The 25,447-nt window shown below is 48.9% G+C and overlaps 1 protein-coding gene across 2 annotated transcripts in view; it reads right to left on the bottom strand.

Moving 5' to 3' along the window:
- Window positions 1–3,200: 3,200 nt before the first annotated feature.
- Window positions 3,201–25,447, bottom strand: part of PFKFB2 (6-phosphofructo-2-kinase/fructose-2,6-biphosphatase 2) — a 31,381-nt gene continuing 9,134 nt past the window's right edge. Inside the window, exons 7-15 of one of the 2 annotated variants that reach the window (XM_029068651.2) lie at window positions 25,365–25,421; window positions 23,686–23,810; window positions 20,659–20,866; window positions 18,228–18,374; window positions 17,223–17,327; window positions 15,748–15,877; window positions 14,186–14,248; window positions 13,862–13,926; window positions 3,201–3,908 (exon numbers count right to left, since the gene is read on the bottom strand). In XM_029068651.2, the coding sequence (XP_028924484.1) occupies window positions 3,885–3,908; window positions 13,862–13,926; window positions 14,186–14,248; window positions 15,748–15,877; window positions 17,223–17,327; window positions 18,228–18,374; window positions 20,659–20,866; window positions 23,686–23,810; window positions 25,365–25,421 (924 nt within the window). In that variant the 3' untranslated portion in view covers window positions 3,201–3,884. Of the gene's footprint in view, window positions 3,909–12,957; window positions 13,196–13,861; window positions 13,927–14,185; window positions 14,249–15,747; window positions 15,878–17,222; window positions 17,328–18,227; window positions 18,375–20,658; window positions 20,867–23,685; window positions 23,811–25,364; window positions 25,422–25,447 lie in introns of those variants that run through there. The other variant, XM_029068649.2, reaches the window with a different exon arrangement.

Genomic DNA, 25,447 nt, shown 5'->3' with positions numbered 1-25,447 from the left:
ATATGAATGAGAGTCAAATCCAAGAGAGGATCCAAACCCTGGCTCTTGAAATTGCATTAACAATAATAATAATTTATGGTATTTGTTAAGCACTTACTAAGCAGTAAACATTGTTCTAAGAACTGGAGTAAATACAAGATGATCAGGTCAGACAATAGTCCCCGTACCACATATGCACACAGTAAGCACTCAATAAATTCAATTGAATGATCGGGGCTCACAGTCCACGTAAGAAGGAGAACAATAATCAAATCCCCATTTTACAGATGAAGAAACTGAGGCACAAAGGAATTAAATGACTTGCCCAAGGTCACATACTGGCTGGCAAGGCTGGGATTAGATCACAGGACCTCTGAGTCCCAGGAAAGTGCTCTTTCCACTACGCCTTGCTGCTTCTCTATGTGACACGATGATGGTGATGCTATTTATTGTGCTAAGGGCTGGGACAGATACAATCTAATTAGATTGGACCCCTTTAATCCATCTTCTTTCTGGGGCAGCATTTCCTGAACCAAGGCTCAACCGGATCAGCTAACATTGTTATGAGAGGATGTTCTCTTAGAATGCCAAAGGCCTCCGTCGATATGCTGCCATGTGGTCTAGCAGATACAGAATGCTGGGTTGTGTGTCTATAGTTCTATTTATCTATTTTTGATGCCACTGATGCCTGTTTGTTTTGTTGTCTGTCTCCCCCTTCTAGACTGTGAGCCCGTTGTTGGGTAGGGGTTGTCCCTGTTGCCGAATTGTAGTTTCCAAGCGCTTAGTACAGTGCTCTGCACACAATAAGCACTCAAATATGATTGAATGAATGAAGACTGGGATTTAGTCTCACCTCCACCACTGAATTCTACAGCATTCGGCAGATTCTCCCTAAATACCATTACTAATCAACCAATTAATCATTGATATTGAGTGCTTCCTGTAGGCAGAGCACTTTACTAAGTGCTTGGGAATAATGTAACAGAGTTGGTAGACATGTTCCCTGCCCACAAGAAGCTTACAGTCTAGAGGAGCTATTACCTCCCTAGGTGACCTTGTACAAGCCATTTCACCTCTCTGGGTTTCTTTCAGTCTACCCTTCTACATAATGGGGATAATAACCCTGACCCTTGCCTGGAAATGTTGTGTGAGGGTAAGTGAAATCACCAGGGGATAAGTGGTTGGAAATCTTGGGATGAAAAGTAAATACAAAAATCCAAATGGCTAATTCATGACAGCAATGTTGCAGGGCACCTCTGCCCAAACTGTAAATAATCTGGCACTACCGTATTGCTTCTTGGGTAGGTGTTATGTAGCCCGGCTTGTTGAGCAGAGACCTGCATTTGAGGGACAAGCAAAAAAACAAAAAAACCCAACAAAATAAACCACCCCCACTGTAGGGGTAAAGCCTCAGCAGAAGCTCCTGATGCCAGGTTTTCTACCACAGCTTGCTCCAGCACCAGGCAGCTCCAGCGCAGGGTCCAGAAGAAATGGTTGCAAAAGCTGACGTGGGAGCAACTACCATCAAATGTCCAGATAGGAACTAAAAATGACCAATAACAATCCTCCAGGCACCAAGAGAAACCAGGTACGCAGGAGGAAGGCAGGACTGGTTGCTGGTGATGTGCAAATGGAAATCACACCACGGGTGAATCTGTTGCGGGGGAAAACAAGGTTTGGGCAAGGGAGAGGGAAGGGAGATCGGAAGAAGGGTTTGGATGCAGGTTTGCGTATCTAAAATAAGCTCATTTTGCACTCGGCTGAGCCACCCCATGGCTCAGATTTTCACATCTTGGGATTTAGAGACCCCATGCCTCCCTAAAAATGGGAGAGACGCCCAGGAAAGATAACATTCTAACCATCTAACCATTTTCCAGAGAAAGCCACTGGCGGGAGGAGACAGAAACAATGAAGAGGTTCACATTTAGAACAGATAGCTTTTTCAATTCCTTTTTAGGGCCTCTAATCCCTCCTCCCCTGTTCCTGCTGTGTCTACCCCTTGCAAATCTTCGGCCAACTGAAGCCAACCAATGAGTCCAGCACCCTGTCTCACTGTTGACCCCTCAGTCTCCAGCCCTCTGGCAAGGGAAAACAGACAAAAAGAGGATGGAAGATTATCCCAGATGGGAAAGTTGGTGGGGGGGACACACTAGCCTTCTATGGGGGAAGTTCTTAAGGTAGAATGACTGAGAAGCAGCATGGCTTAGTGGAAAGAGCACAGGCTTGAGAGTCAGAGGTCATGGGTTCGAATCCCAGCTCTGCCACTTGGCAGCTGTGTGACTGTGGGCAAGTCATTTCACTTCTCTGTGCTAGTTACCTCATCTGTAAAATGGGGATGAAGACTGTGAGCCTCATGTGGGACAACCTGATTACCTTGTATACTCCAGCGCTTAGAACAGTGCTCTGCACATAGTAAGTGCTTAACAAATCCCAACATTATTATTATTGTGCTGCATGCACTTCTCCAGCTTCCAACACTAGGGTGAGGATCTGCAGCAGAAGAGAGAATTCCCCAACTCTTTATCAGTTGGTTATTATTACTACGAAACTTGTTGAGAGCTTACTATGTGCCAAGCACTGTAGTAAGGACTAGGATAATAATAACAACAATGATGGCATTTGTTAAGCGCTAAGTGCAAAGCCCTGTTCTAAGTGCTGGAGAGGATACAAGGTGATCAGGTTGCCCCCACGGGGCTCACAGTCTTAATCCCCATTTTACAGATGAAGTAACTGAGGCACAGAGAAGTTAAGTGATTTGCCCATCACACAGCTGACAAGCAGCTGAGCTGGAATTTGAACCCATGACCTCCGACTCCCAAGCCCATGCTCTTTCCACTGAGCCACACTCCTTCTCTAAATTTATATATTTAGATTGGTAGATACAATATCATCATGATGGACACACTCCCTGTCCCATATGGAGCTCCCAAGTAGGGAGTAGGATTTAACGCCCCCCCCAAACCTTTAACTTATGAGAAAACTGAGGCACAGAGAAGTTGTGACTTGCCCAAGGTCACATATCAGATGAGTGGCAGAGCCAGGATTGGAAGCCAGGTCCTCTGATTCCCAGGCCCATATTCTTTCCACTAGGCCACGCTGCTTTCCAACTGCAAATTAGGCTTCGGGAGTTCTCCCAATCACTTTAAGGCTCAAGTTTTGTGGACCTTCCTTGGGGGTGTTTCTATCAACATTGGACTGATTCCCTAAAGAATTGGAGCCAATTTGTTTCAGACATTTTTTTTATCAGGTCATATGACTGGCAGATATCAATCAGAGGACATGGCTCATTAGCATGTGGTAAATCAAAACCTTCAACTAGATGGAGGTAGATCAGATAGGGGCGCATCCATATTCCAATCATACACCTCTTAAGTGCACAGCTGGGGGTTCCCTCTCTTCCTCGAGAGACGAGCCGGAAACCAGTACATTCTAAAGGAATGATACGATGTAGATGCAATTGCGTATTAGATGGAGGAGCCAGCAAAGGCTGCCAATGTGAGGCAAGGAGGGTCAGAAAATGGAACATGGAAAGCAAAGTCACAGAAATTCTTCCCAGGGAAGATGCTGCTGAGGGACAGGGGGTGGATTAGGATGAGACAAGATAGGGTGGAGAATCAGGGCCTCAGGCCCTGAGGTTTGGAGTGCCTCAGTCTGTGTGAGAGCTCGTTTTATGATGGGGGGAGGAGGAGAAAAAGAAGGGGAGAAATGGGGTTTCGGGTTGAGACACCAGCTTTGGGCCTCCAGGGACCAACTGGCTTCTTCTCTGGTGTTCGTCCGAGTGAAGGTGCCGACATTCTGAGCTCCACGGTGGGTCCCTGTCCCCCGAAAAGGTCTGACCTCTGCTTCCTTGTCATCAGCAACCCGGTGGAGGGTGGGAGTGGGGGAGAGATGGGGACGTGGCTCCTTCAAATGGCCAGCCTGGCCGTCACCTAGGAGCCAGAGAGGAAGAGAAAATGAAGTTATTACTACCACCTACAAAAAACCAGCAGAGGCATTACGCAAACACACAAAAACACACATACATATGCCCCACTGGCTGGTTCTCTGCTCTCTCCACTAAGTAAATCATGTCAATGAGACGAGTGAGTGACCTAGGAAATGAGTGGCATCTTCTCCCTACTCTGAGCCCATTCACACTTTCTACCTCATTTCTCTTTTATCAGCATCCTCCGGGAGGCTTGATCTCTCCCCAAGACCCTCACTCCTGGGTGGAAGCCTTCCTGGACCTCCCACCATGACCTCCCCATCCCTGCCCAACCATCCTCCTACAGATGTAAAGTAAGGATTTATAGGACTATGGTACCAGAAGGAGGAGGAGAAAATCAGACCTAGCCTGGGGCTGTCATTAAGTGAAGGGAGGCAATAAGGGAATCTGCTCAGCTTCTGACAGAGGCCAGGCCCTCCAGGTGAGTCCAACTCAGGCCCCTTCGGTTCCAGAGGCCGAGCTTCCTGCTCTTAACCCCCAAGAAAATTCCTTCAATAGGAAGAGAGAGTGACCTAGGAAGCCGATGACGACTTCTCCCGGCTCCGAGTCCACTCACTTTCTACCTCATTTTAATGTTTCAACTCTTAGGAGTCGCTAACCCCTGGCTGTGCGGGGGACCCCGAGGATCTCCTATACCCCCAGAAAATAGCAATCAGCAGGGCTCAGCCTCTCCTCTCCCCCATCGGAGCCTTTTCCAGCAGCTTAGTTCATCACGTTAGATGGGCAGATAACTGAGAATGGGGCTTTGTTGTTGTGGACAGGGTTTGGCTCTCTCTTGGCACTAATCACCTCTTCAGACTCCTCCTCCCCTGGAGGTTTCAGACATGGAGATAGAGAGATCAAGGCAACCCCTAAGCCAAAAGGCCAGCCTGGCCACCCTCCACACAACCACAGCGCTGCTTTCCAGATCTGTGATCCTTTCCCTGAAGGTGGCAGGAGAGATTTGTATTTAGTGTTCGTTTCAAACCGGGTCAGTGGGTCTGCCCTGGCAGCACAATGAAGCTGGAAGGTTGGTAAGGAAAGAAAACAGAAGCCGGCAAGAATTTTCAAGTCACTTGGTTTTATTTGTTTGATTCCACAAGAAGTACGTACAGCTCTCAAGTACAGATATGCACACCTCAAAAGCACGGATCAGAGAGGCACGTGAAGAACGAAGTCGCTCAATCCAACAATGAACCTTTTTTCTTACTGTTTCCAGAGAACAGGTTTCAATCGCTAAAGTATGTTTTCCCAGAGGACTAAAGACCACCCACCCAATTGCTTTGCCAATCGTTCAGGAAATTTGGAAAAGCTGGAACTGGGAGGAGGGGGGTAAAAAGGAGGGTTTTTCCAAGGAGTTTTGCTTATAGTTAAACCACCCCCATCAGAAACAGCAGAATGGATGGTAAGTAAAAATGCATTCACGAGTCAGTTAACATCAAACATAGGTCAGTAATGAAGTGAGTGATTGTTAAACACGCCAAGAAGGTGTGTGCAAATCCTATACTGAAAATTAGTGGAAAGAACAACTGTCCTAAGAATTATTTTATACATCAGTGAAAAAGAGACCAAATGGATTTAAATAGCAGCACAATTTCTAATGAGTCACAATCTCACCAGCTGGTTCCAACACAAACAGCCACAGCTGATTTATGTGAAGCAATACTGGAGAACAGTTTACAGTCACAGCTGGATGGCCCTGGTATGGCGGCTGGAGGATGGATGAAATGACTTCCAAAAGATCCTTCCAGTACTGGGACTCTAGAAGTACTATGGTTTCAGACTTAGATGATAAACATTCCCTAAACTGACTTCTCAAAGCCCCTGTACAACCCTCATCCTTTAATTTGGAAGAACATTTCACTACTCTCTTAGCTCTAAAATAACAATATTGTCATTTTTAAGCATTTATTAAATCATTCATCAAATCGCATTTATTTAGTGCTTACTGTGTGGAGTACTATATTAAGTGCTTGGAAAGTACAATACAGCAATAAAGAGAGACAATCCCTACCCATAATGGGGAAGTAAGTAAGCTCTTACAATATGTCAAGCACTGTACTAAGCGCTGGGGTAGATAAAAGATAATCGGGTTCCACATGGAGCTCACAGTCTAATCAGGAGGGAGAACAGGTATTGAATTCCCACTTTGCAGATGAGGGAACTGAGGCAAGGTGCAGTTAAGTCACTTGCCCAAGGTCACAGAGCAGACAGGTGGTGAAGCTGGGATTAGAACCCTGTCCTCTGATTTCCAGACCTACAATCTTTCCATTATGCCACACTGCCTTTATGAGGCCTAAAAAAGATTATCTTTTAAATTTCTAGGTGAACAACATCCCTGCACAAATTTTACCGGAGACTTTTTTTTTCTCTTCCCCAGGGACACATGCATAATGGATAGAGAACTACAATACACTGGACAGTGGATTCCAGTCAGTTCAAGTCGGTGGACAGTTCAAGGCTCAAAGCCAGGCAGTCGTAGGGGCTATTTTTGCAAAGTTGCTTTTCCTGCCAGTTGCACTGTGTGAGTGTCCTTGAGTTATATCCTGGATAATATGTGGTTTCTAAATCGTCTTCTCCTTGGGTCTCCCCGTCCCCTAAGCCTCACTCCCTCCTCTGCTGGGAGAGAACAAAACCAAGACCTCCAATATGTAGGTACAAAGCGGATCCAGCGACCAAGTTCTGGTACTAGTCGGTAAATCAACAATCCAAGATCCAGTCCTGCCCAAGATCTTCACTCCCTCTCTCTGCCAGGGAAAGCAGGGCCGGGGCCAATTAAATAACGGCACTTAGATGCCATAGCCCCTTTGATCTCCAAAACCCTAAAAATTCCCAACTCTTCTCTCCTGGGGGTACAGTTCCCCAGCCCATGGACAGCCACATGTTCCAAAGTTTCTCTGGAATTCACAGAACTCTTCAGCCTCAGAAAAATAACAGTGCTCTGCCCAGAGTAAGGGCTCAAAAAATACTATTGATGGACTGAACGACTCTCCCTCCTCACTAAATTCCAGAACTCCCACTCATTACCTTCAAAGACACAGGCCTGGGAAGCTTAAAAGACAGTCACAAAAGAGGAGGCTGTTGTAGTTCCATTTTTCAGGGTGGGGGTAGGGGCCGCCATTCAGCCCCTGAACTATCCTACCCCAAGAAGAGTACAAAGCTAACAGCTGTCCCCAAGGTCACCACCACCCAGTTTGGGAAAGGATGGGCCTCAGTTTCCTCATCTGTAAAATGGCGAATTAATACCCGATCTCCCTCCTACTTCAACTGTGAGCCCTCTGTGGGACAAAAACTGAACCTGATTATCTTGCATCTACCCCAGCACTTAGTTCAGTGCTTGGCATATAGGAAGTGCTTAAGTACCACTAGCATTATTATTATGGCTTGTCAGGAACAGGGTCCACTTCTCCAGAAGAAATGTGTTCTGAGATGCTGAGTTCCAATTTCAGGGGAAAAGAAGAAATCAAATCCCTTCAGTTTGGAAACACTCTACTTCCCCCTCCAGACCCGGACACCAAGAGGGTGGAAATGGGTTTCTGCCCTATCCTCATCTCTTCCAGGGGGGCTTCATGCTATAGCCAACAGGGGAGGCCCCTGCATGGATCCCTCCTACTCTCAAACCTACAGTCTCGGCAAATGCTCAGAACAGTGTTTAACACATAGTAAGGGCTTAACAAACACCATTAAAAAAAAAAGCGCCAACTGGGGATGTGTTACTCCACCTAGCTAGATAGGAAGCTCCTTGAGAACAGGGATCATGTCTACTAACTCTAGTGAACTCTCCCCAAGAGCTTAGCTCAGTGTTCTGCACCGAGCAAGTGCTCAATAAATGAGTGATTGAGCTGCTTCACTGAGTTCCTTGAAGGCAAAAGCCCATTCGATGGGTAGGCTCCTTGAGGGCAGGGATGGCATCTTGTACAGCATTTATTGTACATTCTCCAGTGCTGAGTACCCAGTAGGAGATCAATCAATGCTACTTATTGATTGGTTTCTGTTCTCCTTCAGGGGCCAAGTGTCCCCGCAAGGTGTAATAGATAAAGCGCAGGCCTGGGAGTCAGAAGGTCATAGGTTCTAATCCTGGCTCTACCACTTGTCTCCTGTGTGACCTTGGGCAGTCACTTCATTTCTCTGAGCTTCAGTTACCTCAGCTATACAGTGGGGATTGAGACTATGAGCCCCATGTGGGACAGGGATTGTGTCCAACCCAATTTGCTTGATTTCACCCCAGCACTCAGCACTGGCACATATTAAGCACTTAAATTTCATAATTATTATTACCATTAACGTGACTGACGGGGTGGGTCCAACAAGCAGGAATGGAGGTGGAGGGCTGCAAGCTTGGCCACCATTTCTCTCTCTCTCTGTCTCTCACACACACACATACAAACACCAACCCCACAAACCTCACCAAGCTGGAAAAAATACTTTTCCATCAATTTGACACTCTCAAAGCTCAGACAGCTCAGAGAGGGACACATTCTTGAAAGCTTTCTTTCCCAGAAACCACCCTCAGTGGCCCCGTCCTCAAATGATAGATCATATCAACTCCATTGTATTGTGCTCTCCTAAGCTGTTAGTACAGTGCTCTGCACACAATAAGCCTTCAATAAATACCATTGATAGGTTGAGCATCTATGTTCTCAGTGTCCCCACAAGGTCTTTCTCAGTTCTGTTCTAGCAGGATTTTGGCGCCTAAACTGGGGGCACGAGGGCAGGGGATGGGGAAAGGGGATAGGGGATCCTCTCAAACTACTCTGCCTTGGTCAAGGTGCCATCTGAGTTTAATGGTGGTGTACAATGAGGGAGCATGGACTCTACCATCTTCCTCTGGGAAACCGGCGCCAAGAAGGAGTACTTAAAAAAAAATTAATGTGAATTCAAGATCTTTTCAAACCCTAAGGTGGAAGAATATTTTGTTTAGATTTTTGGAAAGGGGTTCTTATTTGACTGTTTTCCCAAAATAACTCAGTTCTAAGAGAATAGGAAACCCTATAGGGTTTCCAGGGTAAGGTATTGGTAGGAAGGAGAGGTAAGAAAAAAATCAACAGAACGGATGACTACGATAAAACTGAAAAGACTATGACTCTTCTGGATGTAGAGATGAAGACAGCAGTTTACAGAATCATGAAGGCTGTGGACAGGTCAAACACAGAATAGCTACAGTCCATTAGACCGTAAGCTTCTTAAGGGCAGAGATCATGTCTACCAACTCTATTATATTATACTGTTTCAAGTGCTTAGTACAGTGCTCTGTATACAAACACTCAAATACCCACCGAACCCCACAAGAATGAGGGGATGGGCCCCCAGTGAACCTACCACCTTCCAGTTTTAAAAAAAGACAAGAAGAAACTTTTCTTTAGCAGTGAGCACTAAACATAAGGAATGAGTCACCACAGGAAGGCATTCAGTTGGTTCAGGAGAGGCTGAATATGAATGCAGGGACAACAGCCCAAAATGGGCTCTTTGAGGAAAACTTTGGGTAGTAGAGGGCCAGGGTAAGATTTGTTGTTGTTGTTGTAGTTGTGATTATTTTAATGGCATTTGTTAAGGGCTTACTATGTGCCAGGCACTGCAATAAGTGCTGGGGTTGATAGAAGATAATCAGGTTACACACAGTCCCTATTCCACATCTTAATCCCCATTTTACTGGTAACTGAGACGCTAAGTGACTTGCCCAAGGTCACATAGCAGATGAGGGGCGGACAAGGGATTAGATCCCAGGTCCTCTGACTGCCAGGTCCGTGGCTCTATCCACTAGGCCATGCTGCTTCCCAGACAGAACATCCCTAACCAAGCCGAGGGGCTGCCCTGAATGGGAGTTATCAAATAGCCTGTCGGCAGCAGCGTGGAAGGCAGGGGCTGGCGACGGGTCCGACCCAACAACGGTATTGCACACGCTCCCAGCGGCGTGGTCCCTCAGAATGCAGCCGGGAGGAGCAGGAGAGAGGACACGTCCCCTGGGGCTCAGGGGCCGGAAAGCCGGGCCGCAAGCCAGAAACAGCTGAGTTTCGTGGCACCTCTCCAGCCCCAGGATTGACCACAAGCCAACGGGTCTCAATGCCTTTCTAAAGTGCCCCTTTCACCAAGGCCAGGGAAAGTAGGCTGGCGCCTCCTCTCCGCCTCTGGCCTGGATCACCTACGCTCGGGCCAGGGGTCGCCTCAGAAAAGAACTCCTCGGTCCCCTTCCTGAAACATGGCCCCTCAAATCTCTTCTCGTCCTGAGTGGAGAGTTCCCAGTCTAGCAAAGCCACACAACTTGATGTTCCCGGAAACAAATAATAGATTTCGGTCTGCTTCCCCTGCTGGAGTGTAAGCTCCCTGTGGGCAAGGAAAGTGTCACTTTGTTGTTCTGAACTTTCCAAGGGTCTAGAAACAGTACTCCGAATTGAATGTATAGTCACAAAATGCTGTTGCTCTTACTTCCACCTAAAGACAAGACATCCTTGGCCAGCTAGGGTGTCCTTCCATCTTCAGCCCACCTGAGCGCAGGGGGAAGGGCACAAGTGGAGGGACACTTAACTCCCTGGCCCACAGGAAAAGGGCACAAACCCAGAGACATGAAGCCAGGGAGCAGCAACGGTCCCTCGGCACCTCCCTTTGAGGAACTCGAAACGCTCTGCTGACACGATCCACTGAGGTCTTTAACCAATGAGAGGGGGGAGCTGAGATGGTCCTCCCCATTTTTACAAAGGAGAAAACTGAGGCCCAGAGGGGTTCAGCGACTTGCCCAGGGGTTTGCACTCAGTGCAAAAATGGCAGAGCTGCAAATGGACTACAGGTGCTGTACCCCTTAGGCCGTACTACCTCAAGTGTTCAGTCGACCAACCGGCAGTCCTCTGGGATATCCTTGTCACCTGCTTGGTCCTTGCCAAGAAGCCTCCACCTACCACTCCTCCTGCTGCCTGATTAAAGACCCCGGAGAAGACCGAGAGGTTCCTTCCACTGGTTACTCATTGACAAGCATTTCCTACCTGAGACTGCAAAGAACGACAGAGGCAGCATAGGGGTTTGGGCAAAAAGTCTGAACAAAAGGAAGCGACAGCAGAGACCAAGGCATATAGGAGGGTAAAGTGTCTCAGAAACAGCTGCTCCTTGAGACCCAAGGCACCTGCACTGGAAATCGAAGACCCGAGGGCCGGGGCTGTCCCAGTTCTCTCCCATGATTCTCTGGGACCATCCTGCCTTTAGAATTGTTTCAGGTTTGGAGGGATGGTCTGGAATTGGCTGGCCCAGCTCCCAGATAACTATTCACCTACAACCCAGCCCACACACTTCACTTCTGTAACGCCAACCTACTCCCTGTACCTCAATCTCGTCTCTCTCTCCACCAACCCCTTGCCCACATCCTTCCTCGGGCCTGGAATTCCCTCCCTCTTCATAAACAACAAACCTCCGCTCTTCCCACCTTCAAAGCCCTCCTAAAAATCATACCTCCTCCAAGAGGCCTTCCCCAACTAATTCCTCATTTCCCCCACTCCCTCTCCCTTCTTAATCACCTACGTACTTACATCTCTATCCTTTAAGCACTTATTCACCCCACCCTCGGCCCTACAGCATTTATGTTCGCAGCCATAATTTAATGTCTGCTTCCTCCTGTAGACTGTAAGCTCCTTGTGGGTAGGGTACGTATCTACCAATTCTGCTGTATTGTATTCTTCCAAGCTCATGGTCCAGTGCTCTGTACACAGTAAGAGCTCAAGAACTACTTTTGATTGATTACTGACCATACTTCTTTCAGGCTTAGATCCTGGGCTGGAAAATAATTGCTATAACTGTCCCTGATTGATTTTTGCAGTGTAACATACGCGTTAGTTTACTAAAAAAATGATTTTAATCAACTCCAGGAAAACACTGATCCTGGGATTTACTGAGAAGAATCCAGAAACCTTGGCTAATGGGGTTAAGGCCCGTAAACCTGTCTTCTGCCCCGCCAGGATTCCAGATTCCACACCACGCCCTTCTCTCCTGCCCTACACAATGGGGACACTGGACATATGTGGAAGCTCGAGAATCTGGTTGTATCCTGCTGAACTTCCCGGTGAGAGTGCCAACAGGGAAACCGCTGCTGGTTCCACACTGACGAAGCCCCGGGAGCTAACAGGATCGGAGACATTCCCCAGCAACTAAGGGCTAAGTGGCTGAGGCCCACTGCTGGGTCACCTCAACAATGGCTTTCCCATAGACTGACACATAAAACTCATTTTCCCCCCAAAAGAAGAAATAAAATGGGGTTGAGGGTAAGGTTTAAGGGGGTATTCCAGCTCTGAAGACTCTCTCCATGCAAAACTTTCAGAAGAAGGGGACGGTGGGGGCTAGCCAGCCAGGTCTCCCCCTTAGGAAAGGGGATAGACGGGTACTCTGACCACTTTTTCCCTATTTCCCAGCCCAAGCCCCTGACCTAGAACCCACTTGACCCCAGGCTAGACTGTGAGTTTGTTGTGGGCAAGGAATGTGTCTGTTTATTGTTGTATTGTACTCTCCCAAGCACTTAGTATGGTGCTGTTCATGCAGTAAGTGCTCAATAAATACGATCAACTGACTGAATCACTCTTTTCTTAGACCCCGTGGCTTCCGAGCATCAGCTGTCAAGGGGAAAGAGAGGAAGCGTGAAGCAGCAAGGAAGGCATAGCGATACAGAGCAAGAAATGACCAAGGGAAGTTAGGGGAGAAGGAAAAGCAGGGTGTACACACCACATACACACACACATATAGTATCAGGAAACGGAGAGAGGAACCAAGTGTTTGGGAAATGCTTTTCAGAACCATTTCAACTCTACTCCAGCTGCATAAAATAGTTTCCCAGGCCAGGGTCTCCACCCTCCTCCATCTCTTCCAGAGTTCCCAAGCCCCAGACCGTTTCGGCTAGAAGAGGCTCTGAACTTGGGCAGATTTGGGCACGGTTCAAGCAGCTGATTTAGAAACACGTGGCCCCATGCTCGGAAACAATGAACAGGCGGGTGGAGGGGTGTTAAGTGATTCGTGTCAGGGGAAGGAATGGAGGAGGTGGGTTGGGGGAAGGGGATGGGGAAGGTGGGGGGTAGGGGGGCGTTACACCACCGGAATGCTGACTTGGGTCTTCGGCTGGTCGGCCCCTTCTTGAGGGTCCAGAGAACGGAGCGGGCCAAAGGGCTTGAGGGGCCGGCTGCCGACACTGTAATTGCGTGGGCGTTTTATTGATTCCGAACTGGACAGCGGCGTAAAGCTGTTCCTTCTCATCCTTACAGGGGTTTGGTTCTTGGGGTGGCTGTTCTGATTGGAAACGGAGGGACATCACAGTGCGTGAAAGCCAGGCCCAGACGGGGGGAGGGGGCCCCGAAAGATCAAATGCCTGTAACCTCATTGCCCCACCACCCCTCTCTGCCCTGCAGGACTCTCACAAGATACACCTGTCCCACCGGGATCCTGGTCAGGCTCACAACATCCCTGGGAGATGAGCACCTCTCTGCCTTTCTCTAGGCCTCAATACTTCCCTCTGGAAAACGGGCAGAACCACCAATGAGAACTCTTAGCCGAGAGACATCGCCGGGGATGGGATCCAAGTGGCCCCTGCCACTCTACCCTGCTAAGCAGGAAAGCTGACCGAGACGGAAATACCCCCTCCAAGTTTGGATTCTTCCCTGACATCGGGATTTTGGAAATCTACCCTCACTCTCCAAACCAGAGACCAGAGCCACGAAAAACCAGCACCGGCATCTAGCGCTCCCACAGCCAAGCAGCAGCTAAGAGAAGGATTGGAGGGTCTCTACGTCCTACCCAAAATACACCAGAGTGACCTCAGGCCTCCAATCCGATTAGCGCCAGAGTCGCGGGGTGGACCTGGTGGGTCAAGCGGCCCAGCTGCCCGGGGATCCAGCCCTAGCCCTGCTCATGGATCCCAAGCTGAAGGGCGAGATTTCCCAGAGGAGGAAGACTTACGGTTGGTTTGTCACGATGAGTGTTCACAGCCTCCACATTCAGCTTAATCACCTCCACTTTGCAGCCTGCCAGAGAGAGACAACAAGAGGAGAGGCCCTTAGCGAGGGTGACTCTGTGAGATCCTGACCCTGACCTAAAGGGCCGGCTCTCCCCTGAGTACAGGGCCACTTCTGAGTGAGATCACAACTCAAATTGCCAGAAGCCCAGGCTCTTTTACCAGATAGATGGGACAGAATTTCCCCATGCAATCTGGGGGTGAAAATCCAAATGTTCCAGCCCTCTCCCTCCCCACCAAGAGCACCCAGGTCCAGAGCAGATAAATACCATAGGCTACGGGGGTCAGTTTGAAGATGGTGTGGAGTGGGCAATGCAGGTAGGGCAGTTCATCTGAAAGCAGAGAAACAGAGTTAGCATCTTTCTAGAGAGAGTGGTAGGGATCAAGGAAACTCTTGCGAAAATAATAATAATTATGGTACTTGTTATGCCTTTACTAAGTGCCAAGCACTGGTCTAAGCCTCGGGTAGGTACAAGTTAATCAGGTTGGAAACAGTCCCTCATAGGGCTCACACTCTTAATCCCCTTTTTATGACGAGGAAACTGAGGCCCAGAGAAGTGATTTGCCCAACGTCACAGAGCAGACACGTGTTGGGGATGGGATTAGGACCCATGACCCTCTGACTCCCAGGTTAATCGGTGGGCTGGGGAATCATGGGGCTTCTCTCTGCCCAGCCCAGCTTGCCCCATTCCTACCGAGGGACCCCCCAAAATCACTTTCAAAGGACTTGGAACTCCAGAAACCGGAAGCCTGGGAGACAGGATGGGAAAGGGAGACTGTTGCAGCCTTGACTGTCCCCATCTTTGGGCCCCACATGGAGGAGAATTGGTGCCCAGGAAGCTCCTTTAGGAGCTTTGCGGTCAGAGAGGGACTTAGGAGAGGGATAGCAATAGCCTCTTAATCTTAACTGCAATAATAATTGTGGTATTTATGTGCTTACTAGGTGTCATATGTTGTGCTAAGCACTGGGGTAGATACATTCAGATCAGACAGTCCCTGAACCCCAAAGGCCTCACACTCTAAGGGAGAAGGGGGAGAATCTCTACAAATGAGGATACTGAGGCACAGGGAAGTGACTTGCCCAAGGTCACTCTGCAGGTAAAGGGTAGAGCAGGGATGAAAACCTAGTTTTCCTGACTTCCAGTCCTGTGCTCTTTCCAATGCCTTTCATAATAATAATAATAATAATGTTGGTATTTGTTAAGCGCTTACTATGTGCCGAGCACTGTTCTAAGCGCTGGGGTAGACACAGGGGAATCAGGTTGTCCCACGTGGGGTTCACAGTCTTCATCCCCATTTTACAGATGAGGGAACTGAGGCACAGAGAAGTTAAGTGACTTGCCCACAGTCACACAGCCGACAAGTGGCAGAGCTGGGATTCGAACTCATGAGCCCTGACTCCAAAGCCCGTGCTCTTTCCACTGAGCCACGCTGTTTCATCCCATTTCATCATTCCTCCCTCCACTCACCAGGCAAAACTCTGAGGGGTCACTATGCCCCTGCTCCATCCAGACTCTGCCTTTCCAAAGGCCTCTGAGACCTCCCCTTCTCTCCTGGCCAGGAGAGCGAGGTGGAGGGGGAAAGGGTCAAACAACAGGCCGGGAACAGTCCGTCCATTTCCCATTCTCGCACAGCTGAGCCCTTTCAATCCAGCCCGACCAGACGGGCCGGCAGGGGGAGGGCCGGAGCCAGGGCTGCAGGTCGAGGCTGGGAGCGGGGCTGCCGGGAATCTGGGGCTGCGTCCTGAGGAATGTTTCTCAAGCCGGCCCTGGAGACGCCCCCATCCCCGGCGCCCATTGGTGACCGCCCCCTTCCCCTCCCGCTCTGGCACCTGCACTCTTGTCAAGAAAGTAGGCCAGGAGGCAGCGCATGACGGCCTGGTGGGAGATGACCAGCACGTTGCCCTGGCGTTCCAGCTCCATGATGACTGGCTCCAGCCTCTGCACCAGATCTTGGTATGACTAGAAAAGGAAGGGAAGAGAAGGGCAGGGCAGGGCTGGTCAGGGCTGGCTCCGGGCCTCCTTCCAGGCAGCTGGCCGGCCGCCATGACTTCTCATTCGTCCCTCCCCTCCCCACTCCACAGAGGCCCCGTATTGTCTGTTGGTCTTGAGGGATGGGAAACGGAGGGCGAGAAGAGAGGGGAAGCACATTTCCCAGGAAAGCTACATTCTCAGAGATCTTTCTAAAAAAGGATTCAGACCCCGAGACACGGGACAAGGAATGAAGGTCCCATCTTGCTCCATTTTATTCCACCACCGTTGAGTCTTTGTGCGTCATCTACCCGTGGGGCTTAAGCTCCAGCGGCGATCGCGAAAGCTGCTTTGAAAAGAGCCTCTTGTGTCTAATCACCCTTGGTAATCAAAATTTCCACCAGGCGAGGGTGCAGAAATGAGGATGGGATAGATGTGACCTCTCTGTAATTGGGCTTCTTAGTGGAAAGTAGCAGATTAGAACAAAAACAAATGTGAACGGAGCAGCAACATTCTGTTGTTTTTTTTAAGGTATTTGTTAAGTGCTTACCATGTGTCAGGCACTGTACTATGTGCTGGAGTAGATACACAGCCCAGGTCCTACGTGGGGCTGTCATAATCCCCACAGTACAGATGAGGTAAGTGAGGCACAGAGAAGTTAAATGACTTGCCCAAGGTCACACAGCAGACAAGGTGCAACTTGAGTTAGAGGGATAGAGGCCCATTACAATTCTAACCCATCGCTGCTAAATCTGTTGTACTGTACTCTCCTAAGTGCTTAGTACAGTTCTCTGAACATAGTAAGCACTCAAATACTATTGATTGATTCATTCATCAATAGAAACGCCTCCCAGAAAATGAGGTGAGGAGCTGGAGCTTCTTGTGGGGCAGGGAAAATGTCTACCAACTTTAATGTATAGCTCTGCACAGAAAGCACTCAAATATTATTGTGGGCAGAGAATGTGTCTACCAGCTTTATGTTACACTCTCCCAAGCCTCTAGTACAGTGCTTGGAGCACTGTAAGTGCTCAATAAATATAACTGACTGATTGACTGAGGGACAGTCTGTCCTGGGAGCTCTTTAAAATTCCTAGAGACTTCTTTACACATTGCGCCTGGAGGCAGAGACCAATACATTGCCCTTCCAGGCTAATAAGTCTATCGAAGCTGATCCACTGCCCACGAGATGATAAGCAAATCCTCAGAAAATTCTGATCTGAAGCCTAACCTTGAGAGCCTCTGCTGGACATGGCCAGCTGAGGTTTAAGGGCCCAGAATTCCCATTCCGACCCTCTGCAGGGTCACGGCCGGACCGGACCCCACGTGACTTGCTCACCTCCCCGCCGGGATAACGATAGAGGTATTTCTCTTGATCCCGCAGAGCGAACTCCTCTGGGTACTGCTTTGCGATGTCCTCATAGGTCATCTCCTCGCACACCCCCTGCAGAGATTTGAGTTGCCGGAGATTAACAGCCTCCCCACCCCTATCCCAGCACAGCCCCCGGGACCACCGCTCCTCTTAGCCCACTTGGCAAAAAATACTCTCCAGTTTCTTTTCTCCACCTTACCAAAACCTTCACACCTCCCCTTGCTCTTTGGCTCCTGGAGAAGAACCCCTGGCTTCCCCCCGACCACAATCTCCCCCCAGGGGGACCCCAAGCCAGGAGAGGAGAGGAAGGACAGCTAAAGTGAGGAAAAGGAGGAGAGGGAAAGTGCCAAACACTGTAGTTAATCTGAACACCCCGGCAGAGGGACTCTTAGGAATTAAGTAAATCCTTCCCCAAATACAGTCAGAGTTAGTGGGTGAGGAGAACTGCTGCAGGAAAGAGCAATTAACCCTGTCTTCTGAGGAACCAAATTTGACCTCTGACCTGCCATGGAGCCAGCTTCACTCAGGCTGGGATTTCACTGCATGATGACCTCAGTGGAGCTGCAAGAGAGTTTTCTGACTTCCCTTTCCTCCTACAACTTCACTTTCCCTGTTTCCAACCCCTACTTTTTTTTGTGGTATTTGTTAAGTACTTACTATGTGTTAGGGACCATACTAAATGCAGGGGTAGATACAAGCTCACAGTCTGGAAGGCTCACAGTCTTCATCTCTACTTTACAGATGAGGTAACAGGCTCAGAGAAGTGACATGTATAAGGTCACACAGCAGTCAAGTCTCGGGGCCAGAATCAGAACCTGGGTCCTTCTGAATCGCATACCGATGCTCCATCCATTAGGCCACAGCATATCTCAGGCCACTTGTCCCTCTCCCCCGCCTAGAGTGACCCCCTTCCTGCTGTCTCTCTACTCAAATGCGCTTTCAGAATGCTGAGGGTCCCCACCCCCTACTCACGGCATCGATTTCGTTCAGGATCTTCCACTGTTCATAGGTGACACCCAGAGACTCGGCGGTCTGGATGGTTCTCTTCAGCTGGCTTGTCCACACTTTCAGGTCAGTGATCTCCTGCTCCTCTAGGAACTTCCGCAGGGCCTGGGCAAACTGCGGGGGACAGACAGGAAGGGAGGGGCCCCGTCAATTGACCAGATTTTGGCAGGCTCTAAGGGGTGTGGACGGCGTGAAAGGTCAGGAAAGGAAAATAAAGAAGAAAAGGGGGCAGAGAAGGGGGTCAGATGGGGAAGTCAGAGAAAGGAGGGGACAAAAAGGAGGTTATACCCAAACACCTGCAGAACCCACACATTTCCCTCCCAGCCACCCCACACAAAAAAAGAAACAAACCAAACCACAAAAAAACAAAAACAGTCTATTCTGCAAGGCATTCACTGCGGCCCAGGGCAGAGCATCTGCGGGTGTAGTTGGGCATGGCTCAGGCAAAGGAGGGCAGCACCCACTGCCACCTGCCCGCACCCAGCTGGCAGTTGGGGGCTGGTAATCTGAATAATAATCACAGTGGTATTTGTTAAGCCCATACTCTGTGCCAACTTCCGTGCTTTAAAAGGAAGGTGGACGGTTTAGTGGAAGAGGGCCAGTTTGGAAGCTGGAAAACCCGGGCTCAAGTCCAACCTCCACCAGCTGCCTGCCCTGTGACCATGGGCAAGAAACTTAACCTCTTGGTACCTCAGTTTCCTCATCTGCAAAATGGGGATAACAATCCCTACTTTACTAGCTACCTCATAGGGTTGTTTTGAGGTCAAAAATCAGAGGAGTCACATGACCACACATGGGGAATAAAAGTGCTATAAAATAAAGGTATTATTAACCAATTTAATCAGGCCAAGCAGAGTCCCTGTTCCAAATGGGGCTCATGGTCTAGGAAGGAGCTGTTATTTTATCCCTGTTTTATAGAAGAGAAGACTGAGGCCTATAGAGGTTAGGTGATTTGCCCAAGGTCAAACAGCAGAAATATGGAATAGTAATAATTATGGTATTTGTTAAGTACTTACTATTTGCTAGACACTGAACTAAACACTGGGGTGGATACAAGCCAATCAGGTTGGACACAGTCCCTGCCCCATGTGGGGCTCACAGTCTCAAGCCCCATTTTATTCATTCATTCATTTATTCGATTTATTGAGAGCTCACTCTATGCAGAGCACTGTACTAAGCGTTTCAGGGAGTACAATATAACAGATGGTAGACACGATCCCTGCCCACAGTGAGTTTACAGTCTAGATGACTCAATCCCATTGCAGACATCTCACTGAAACCGAGCTAAGATACTAAGCTCGGTTTCAACATACTAAGATTCAACATACTAAGATCTAATCCTGGCTCTACCACTTGTCTGCTAAGTGAACTTGGGCAAATCACTGAACACCTCTGTGCTTTAGTTTTCACAACTGTTAAAATGGGGATTCAAAACCTGTTTTCCCTTCTCCTTAGCCTGTGAACTCCATACGGAAGAGGGAATGGGTTGGACCTGATTACCCTGTCTCTAACCCAGCACTTAATACAGTGTTTGGCATACAGTAGATGCTTTACAAATACCACAGTTATCACTATGACCACCAGAGCTGAGATCCTCTGCCCCTTCCTCAGACGAAAAGCCAGACTCAACAGGTCCTGTCCAACTTGGGTGGGGGACATTCATTGCCTTTAATGCAGGACAAGGCCCAGTGAGGGAGCACCAGCCACTTCCTGCAAGGAGTTGTTCAGTTATTGTCATGAAGACAATGCTCAAGAGAAAATGAACTTAGACTGCAATGGGAAGGCAATTGGTTAGAATGCAAAGGCTAGGAGATGGAGTTCAAGGGACCAGCTGCTTCCCGAGGGAAAGCGTATCATTTCTCTCCCTGGAGAAAAGGGTCATTATTACAATTATTATAATATATTATATTGATATATATTATATTAGTAATAATAAGTGGGGTGTTTGGGTTTTTATGGTTTTTGTAAGGGCTTCCTATGTGCCAAGCATTGTACTAAATGCTGGAGTAAAGACAGGACAAGTCCATATCCCTCTAAGGGCTCACAGTCTAAGACAGAGGGGGAACAGGTACTGAATCCCCATTTTACCAGTGAAGAAACTGAGGTCCAGAGAAATTGATTGATTGATTGATTCATTCTTTCATTCGTTCAATTGTATTTATTCATTCAGTCAAATTTACTGAGAGCTTACTGTGTGCAGAGCACTGTACTAGCGCTTGGGAGAGTACAATATAACAATAAACAGACACATTCCCTGCCCACAATGAGCTTCCAGTCTAGAAGGGAAGTGTCTCTCCCAAAGTCACCCAGTGGAGAGGTGGCGGATCCGGGATTAGAACCCAGGTCCTGCGACTCCCAGGCCCGGGGTCCTTCCATTAGACCGTGCTGCCCCACGCACCTGCTTCCCCCGAGGAGAGAGGCCGGAGTCGCCCCCGATCTTGCCCGAGAGGTTGAACTGGCTCTCCCCGTGGCGGCACAGGTAGATGGTGCGCGGCTGCACGTGGATGTTCATGAGGTAGTAGACGATCTTGCTCTGGATGTAGTCCTGCACCCGGTTGACCAAGAACCGCTGCCCCACGTTCATTACCTTGATGAAGGACAGGTCCCTGCAAGGCAGCCACAGAAAACCCTTCTCTAGCTCCAAGCCCGGCAAACACAATTCATTCAGTCAATCCTATTTATTGAGCGCTTACTGTGTGCAGAGCTCCAGACTAAGCGCTTGGGAGAGTACAAAATAACATATTCCCCTCCCGCTTCTGGGCTCCGCCCACGCCAATGTCTCTGGACCTCTGGCCTCATCTATTCCACAAGTGACCCCTCGCCCACAGCCTCCCTCTGGCCTGGAACTCCTTCCCCCTTCGTATGTCAGACCATCACTCTCCCCACCTTGAAAGCCCTCCTAAAATCACATCTCCTCCAAGAAGCCTTCCCCAACTAAGCCCTCAGGTTCTAATCCCAGCTCTGTCACTTGTCTGCTGTGTGACCTTGGGCAAGTCACTTCATTTCTCTGTGCCTCAGTTACCTCATCTGTAAAATGGAGATTGAGACTATGAGCCCCCCATGGGCCAGGGACTGTGTCCAACCTGATTATCTTGTATCCACCCCAGGCTTAGTGCAATGCCTGGCACATAGTAAGCGCTTAACAAATACCATAATTATTATTATATGACTCCTCCCTTCTGTATCACGGACTTGGATCTGTTTCCTTTTAAACAGTAGATATTCACTCCACCCCTCAGCCCCACAGCACTTATGTACATATCCGTAATTTATTTTAATGTCTGTCTCCCCCTCTGAACTGCAAGCTCTTGGTGAGCAGAAAACATATCTACCAACTCTGTTGTACTCTCCCAAGTGCTTAGTACAGTGCTCTGCACACAGTTAGTGCTCGATAAAGATCACTGATTAACTGATCGACTTTCCTGGGTACAGGGGAGAGGTGCAAGCTTTGGTGGGGAGGTGGAGACAGGAAAGGGAGGCAGAGCAGATGGGTCGAGGGTCCCTCTTCCTTCATCTCCCCCCACTGGCAGAAATTGATCCCCCACAATGTGGGGGCCTTTGGTGAGGAGCTGGGTCAGGCAGAGCAGAGAAAAGACATCTGAAGCAGACTCCTCCATGGCTGCCGCCTTAATCGCTTCTGCTGACTACCCTGGGGTCTCCGACTACAAGTCCGAGCGTGGAGCCAGCCAAATTCATTCAATAGTATTTACTGAGCACTTACTATTTGCAGAGCACTGTACTAAATGCTTGGAAAGTACAATTCGGCAACAGATAGAGACAATCCCTGCCCAATAATGGGCTCGCAGTCTAAACGATGCCAACCCCATGCTCGAACTCACCTCCACCTGCTCCAAGCGGGGCATCCTGCTACCGCCAGGGTTCAGGTATGCCGCGGCTGCAGTTAGGACCAAATCAATTGTATTTACTGAGCGCTAACTGTGTGCACAGCACCGTGCTAAGCTCCTGGGAGATTACAACAGAGTTGGAAGATGCATCCCCTGCCTACAACGAGCTTACAGTCTAGAGGCCTGAGGTGGATTTTTGGAGATCCAAGGACTGTCATGGTAGGGCACGGTTGCCAACCAGCCTTAAATTCTGGCAGCTGCAGTGGCAGAGCACTGATGCTCACCACTACCAAGGCACTTAAGAACATCAGTAGATTTTTATGGGCTTCCCAGAAACGACTAATATCTACTATTACAACCCACCCCGCACACTTTGCTCCTCTAAAGCCAACCTTCTTACGAACCTCAATCTCGTCTACCTCACCACCAACCTCTCGCCCACTTCCTGCCTCTGGCCTGGAACGTCCTTCCTCCTCATATATGACAGACAATTACTCTTCCCGCCTTCAAAGCATTATTGAAGGCACATCTCCAAGAGGCCTTCCCTGACTAAGCCCTCCTTTCCTCTTCTCGCACTCTCTTCTGCATCACCCTGACTTGCTCCCTTCGTTCATCCACCCTCCCAGCCCCACGGGACTTATGAACATATCTGCAATTTATTTATGAATATTAATGTCCGTCTCCCTCTCTAGACCATAAGCTCAATGTGGGCAGGAATGTGTCCGTTATATTGTCATAGTGTACTCTCCCAAGCATTCATTCATTCATTCAATAGTATTTACTGAGCGCTTACTATGTGCAGAGCACTGTACTAAGCGCTTGGGATGAACAAGTCGGCACTTAGTACAATGTTCTGCTCAGAGTAAGCGCTCAATAAATATGACTGACTGACCGTCTAGGGTTCTGTGGATAGTTGGCCACTCTGGTGCCACAGTTCCAAGCCTGTGGGCACCAACTCTAGTAGCGGGCACAGCTTCTCCAGTGCCTTTGACAGTGGCTCAACTACATAAATTTCCAGCCAGTTGCCTCCTTAGGGTGGCACAACAGCATGAGGAATTTCAGATTTTTCAGCACGATAAAGGACTCTGCATAATCCAGGCACTGACCGCTGATGCCAAGACTTCTCGGTGTGGAAGACGGGAGAGGTAAATGCCCAAACCACCTGGGTATAACAGAACATGTTCCCCAAAGTGTGAGCCGCTCGCTGCCTCTGCATCCCGGAGGTATGAGATCATGGTAGCACCTACCATCACCGCTAGGTCTGGGTTGGGGGACTGTTTTGCAACATTCAAAGAGTAAAGAACACGGTTCGAGATCAGGCAGAACCCACCAACTATGTATTCTCCCAAGCGCTCAATACAGTGCTCTGCACATAGTAAGTGCTCAATAAATACCACACTGACTGACTGAAAGGAACATCTCCCATTTTTTCTGCCTTAAAAATGTCATAGGTAAGAAGACATCTAGATTGATCTTGTGTGGAAAAGTCTGAATCATGGAGTGGTTTAAGGGGCTGGGGTGATACTACCCAAAGGCTTCCCCAGCCCCCGCCTGGCCCAGTGGGACCCCACACGTCTTACTTGTCATAGTTGTCGGGGTCAAGGGGCTGGTAAGTGACCTTGTAGCACTCAATCCTCTTCAGGAAATCTTCCATCACATTCTCCCGGTTCCTCTCAGGGTAGTCGGGGCTGGACACCTTCACTTCCTGAGGGAACAGAAGTGGTATTAAGGTTTTGGGGAGAGGGTTGGGGAAAGGGCTGTGCCTCATGGAAACCACCCCTCCTGACGAGCAGACTTCCTCCCCGCACCCTTCACCGTCCAGCAAGGAGTATCCTCCAAGAGGTCTTCCCTGACTAAGCCCTCCTTTCGTCTTCTTCCCACTCCCTTCTGCATTGCCCTTTCTCCCTTTTTCATCCCCTCCCAGCGCCACAACACTTAAATATATTTCTGTAATTTATTGATATTAATGTCTGCCTCCCACCTCTAGACTTAAGCTTGTTATGGGCAGCACTACTGTTATAGTGTACTCTCCCAAGCGCTTAGTACAGTGCTCTGTACACAATAAGTGCTCTATAAATACAACCAAATAAATGTCTGCTCCTAGCAGCAGGGACAAGGAGCAGAGGCTGGCAGGGGACAGGGAGGACAGAGACAGTAATTTCCCTTCAGCTGCGCCCTGCCCCAATTTCTGGCACCTTTTCATGAAATTATGCTTGCATACCAAGGTCAGACCCCAGGCTTTTCTTGCGGTAATAACCATAATTGTGGTCGTGCTCAGAGCAGAACAAACCATCTCCACTGGCCCAGCCCAAGTGGCAGAATGCCCTCTGGATCCCTAATAATAGCGGCAGCATGGCATAGTGGATAGAACATAGGCCTGGGAGTCAGAAGGTCATGGGTTCTAATCCCGACTACACCACCTGTTTGTTGTGTGACCTTGAGCAAGTCACTTCAGTTCTCTGGGCCTCAGTTACCTCACCTGTAAATTGGGGATTGAGACTGTGAGCCCCATACAGGACAGGGACTATGTCCAATCCAATCTGTTTGTATCTAACCAAGTGCTTAGCACAGTGCCTGGCACATAGTAAGCATTTAACAAATACCAGAATTGTTATTATTATCTGTTCAGCACTGACAAGGTGCCAAGCCCTGTAGTAATATTAGTATTTATTAGATGCTTACTGTGAGCAAGGCGCCTGTAATCTGTAGACTGTAAGCTTGTTGTGGGCAGGGAATGCATCTATCAACTCTGTTATAGTGGACTCTCCCAAATAAAGATGATATTTGTTAAGCACTTACTATGTGCCAGGCACTGCACTAAGCGCTGGGGTGGATAAAGCAAACCGAATTGGACACAGTCCCTGTCCCACATGGGGCCCACAGTCTCAATCCCTATTTTATAGACGAGGTAACTGAGGCACAGAGAAGTGAGGTGGCTTGCCCAAGGTCATACAGCAGACAAGTGGCGAAGAAGGGATTAGAGCCCATGACCTTCTGACTCCCAGGCCCATAAAGTGTTCTGCACACAGTAAACACTCAGTAAATACGAACGACTGACTGGAATTAGACACAGATTCTATCCCCCAAGGGGCTTACAATCTACTCTACTAACCACTGGGGTAGAGACAAGATAATCAGGCTGGCCAGAATCCTGGTCCCTCATGGAGATCACTTTCTCAAAGCCCTCATGCAATTCTAGTGGTGCCAACCATGCCACACAGGCAGCCAGCTCACAAGAGAGGGGGAGGAAGTTACCCACCAGGATGTTGGCAGCAATGACATCGGGATCGTCGCAAACAGACTCCACAAAGAACACCTGGAGGCCGGAAAGGGGAAACAAGG

Source organism: Ornithorhynchus anatinus, chromosome 7, assembly GCF_004115215.2.
Source record: "Ornithorhynchus anatinus isolate Pmale09 chromosome 7, mOrnAna1.pri.v4, whole genome shotgun sequence".
NCBI lineage: Eukaryota > Metazoa > Chordata > Mammalia > Monotremata > Ornithorhynchidae > Ornithorhynchus > Ornithorhynchus anatinus.
This window is presented reverse-complemented; position numbering and strand designations above follow the sequence as displayed.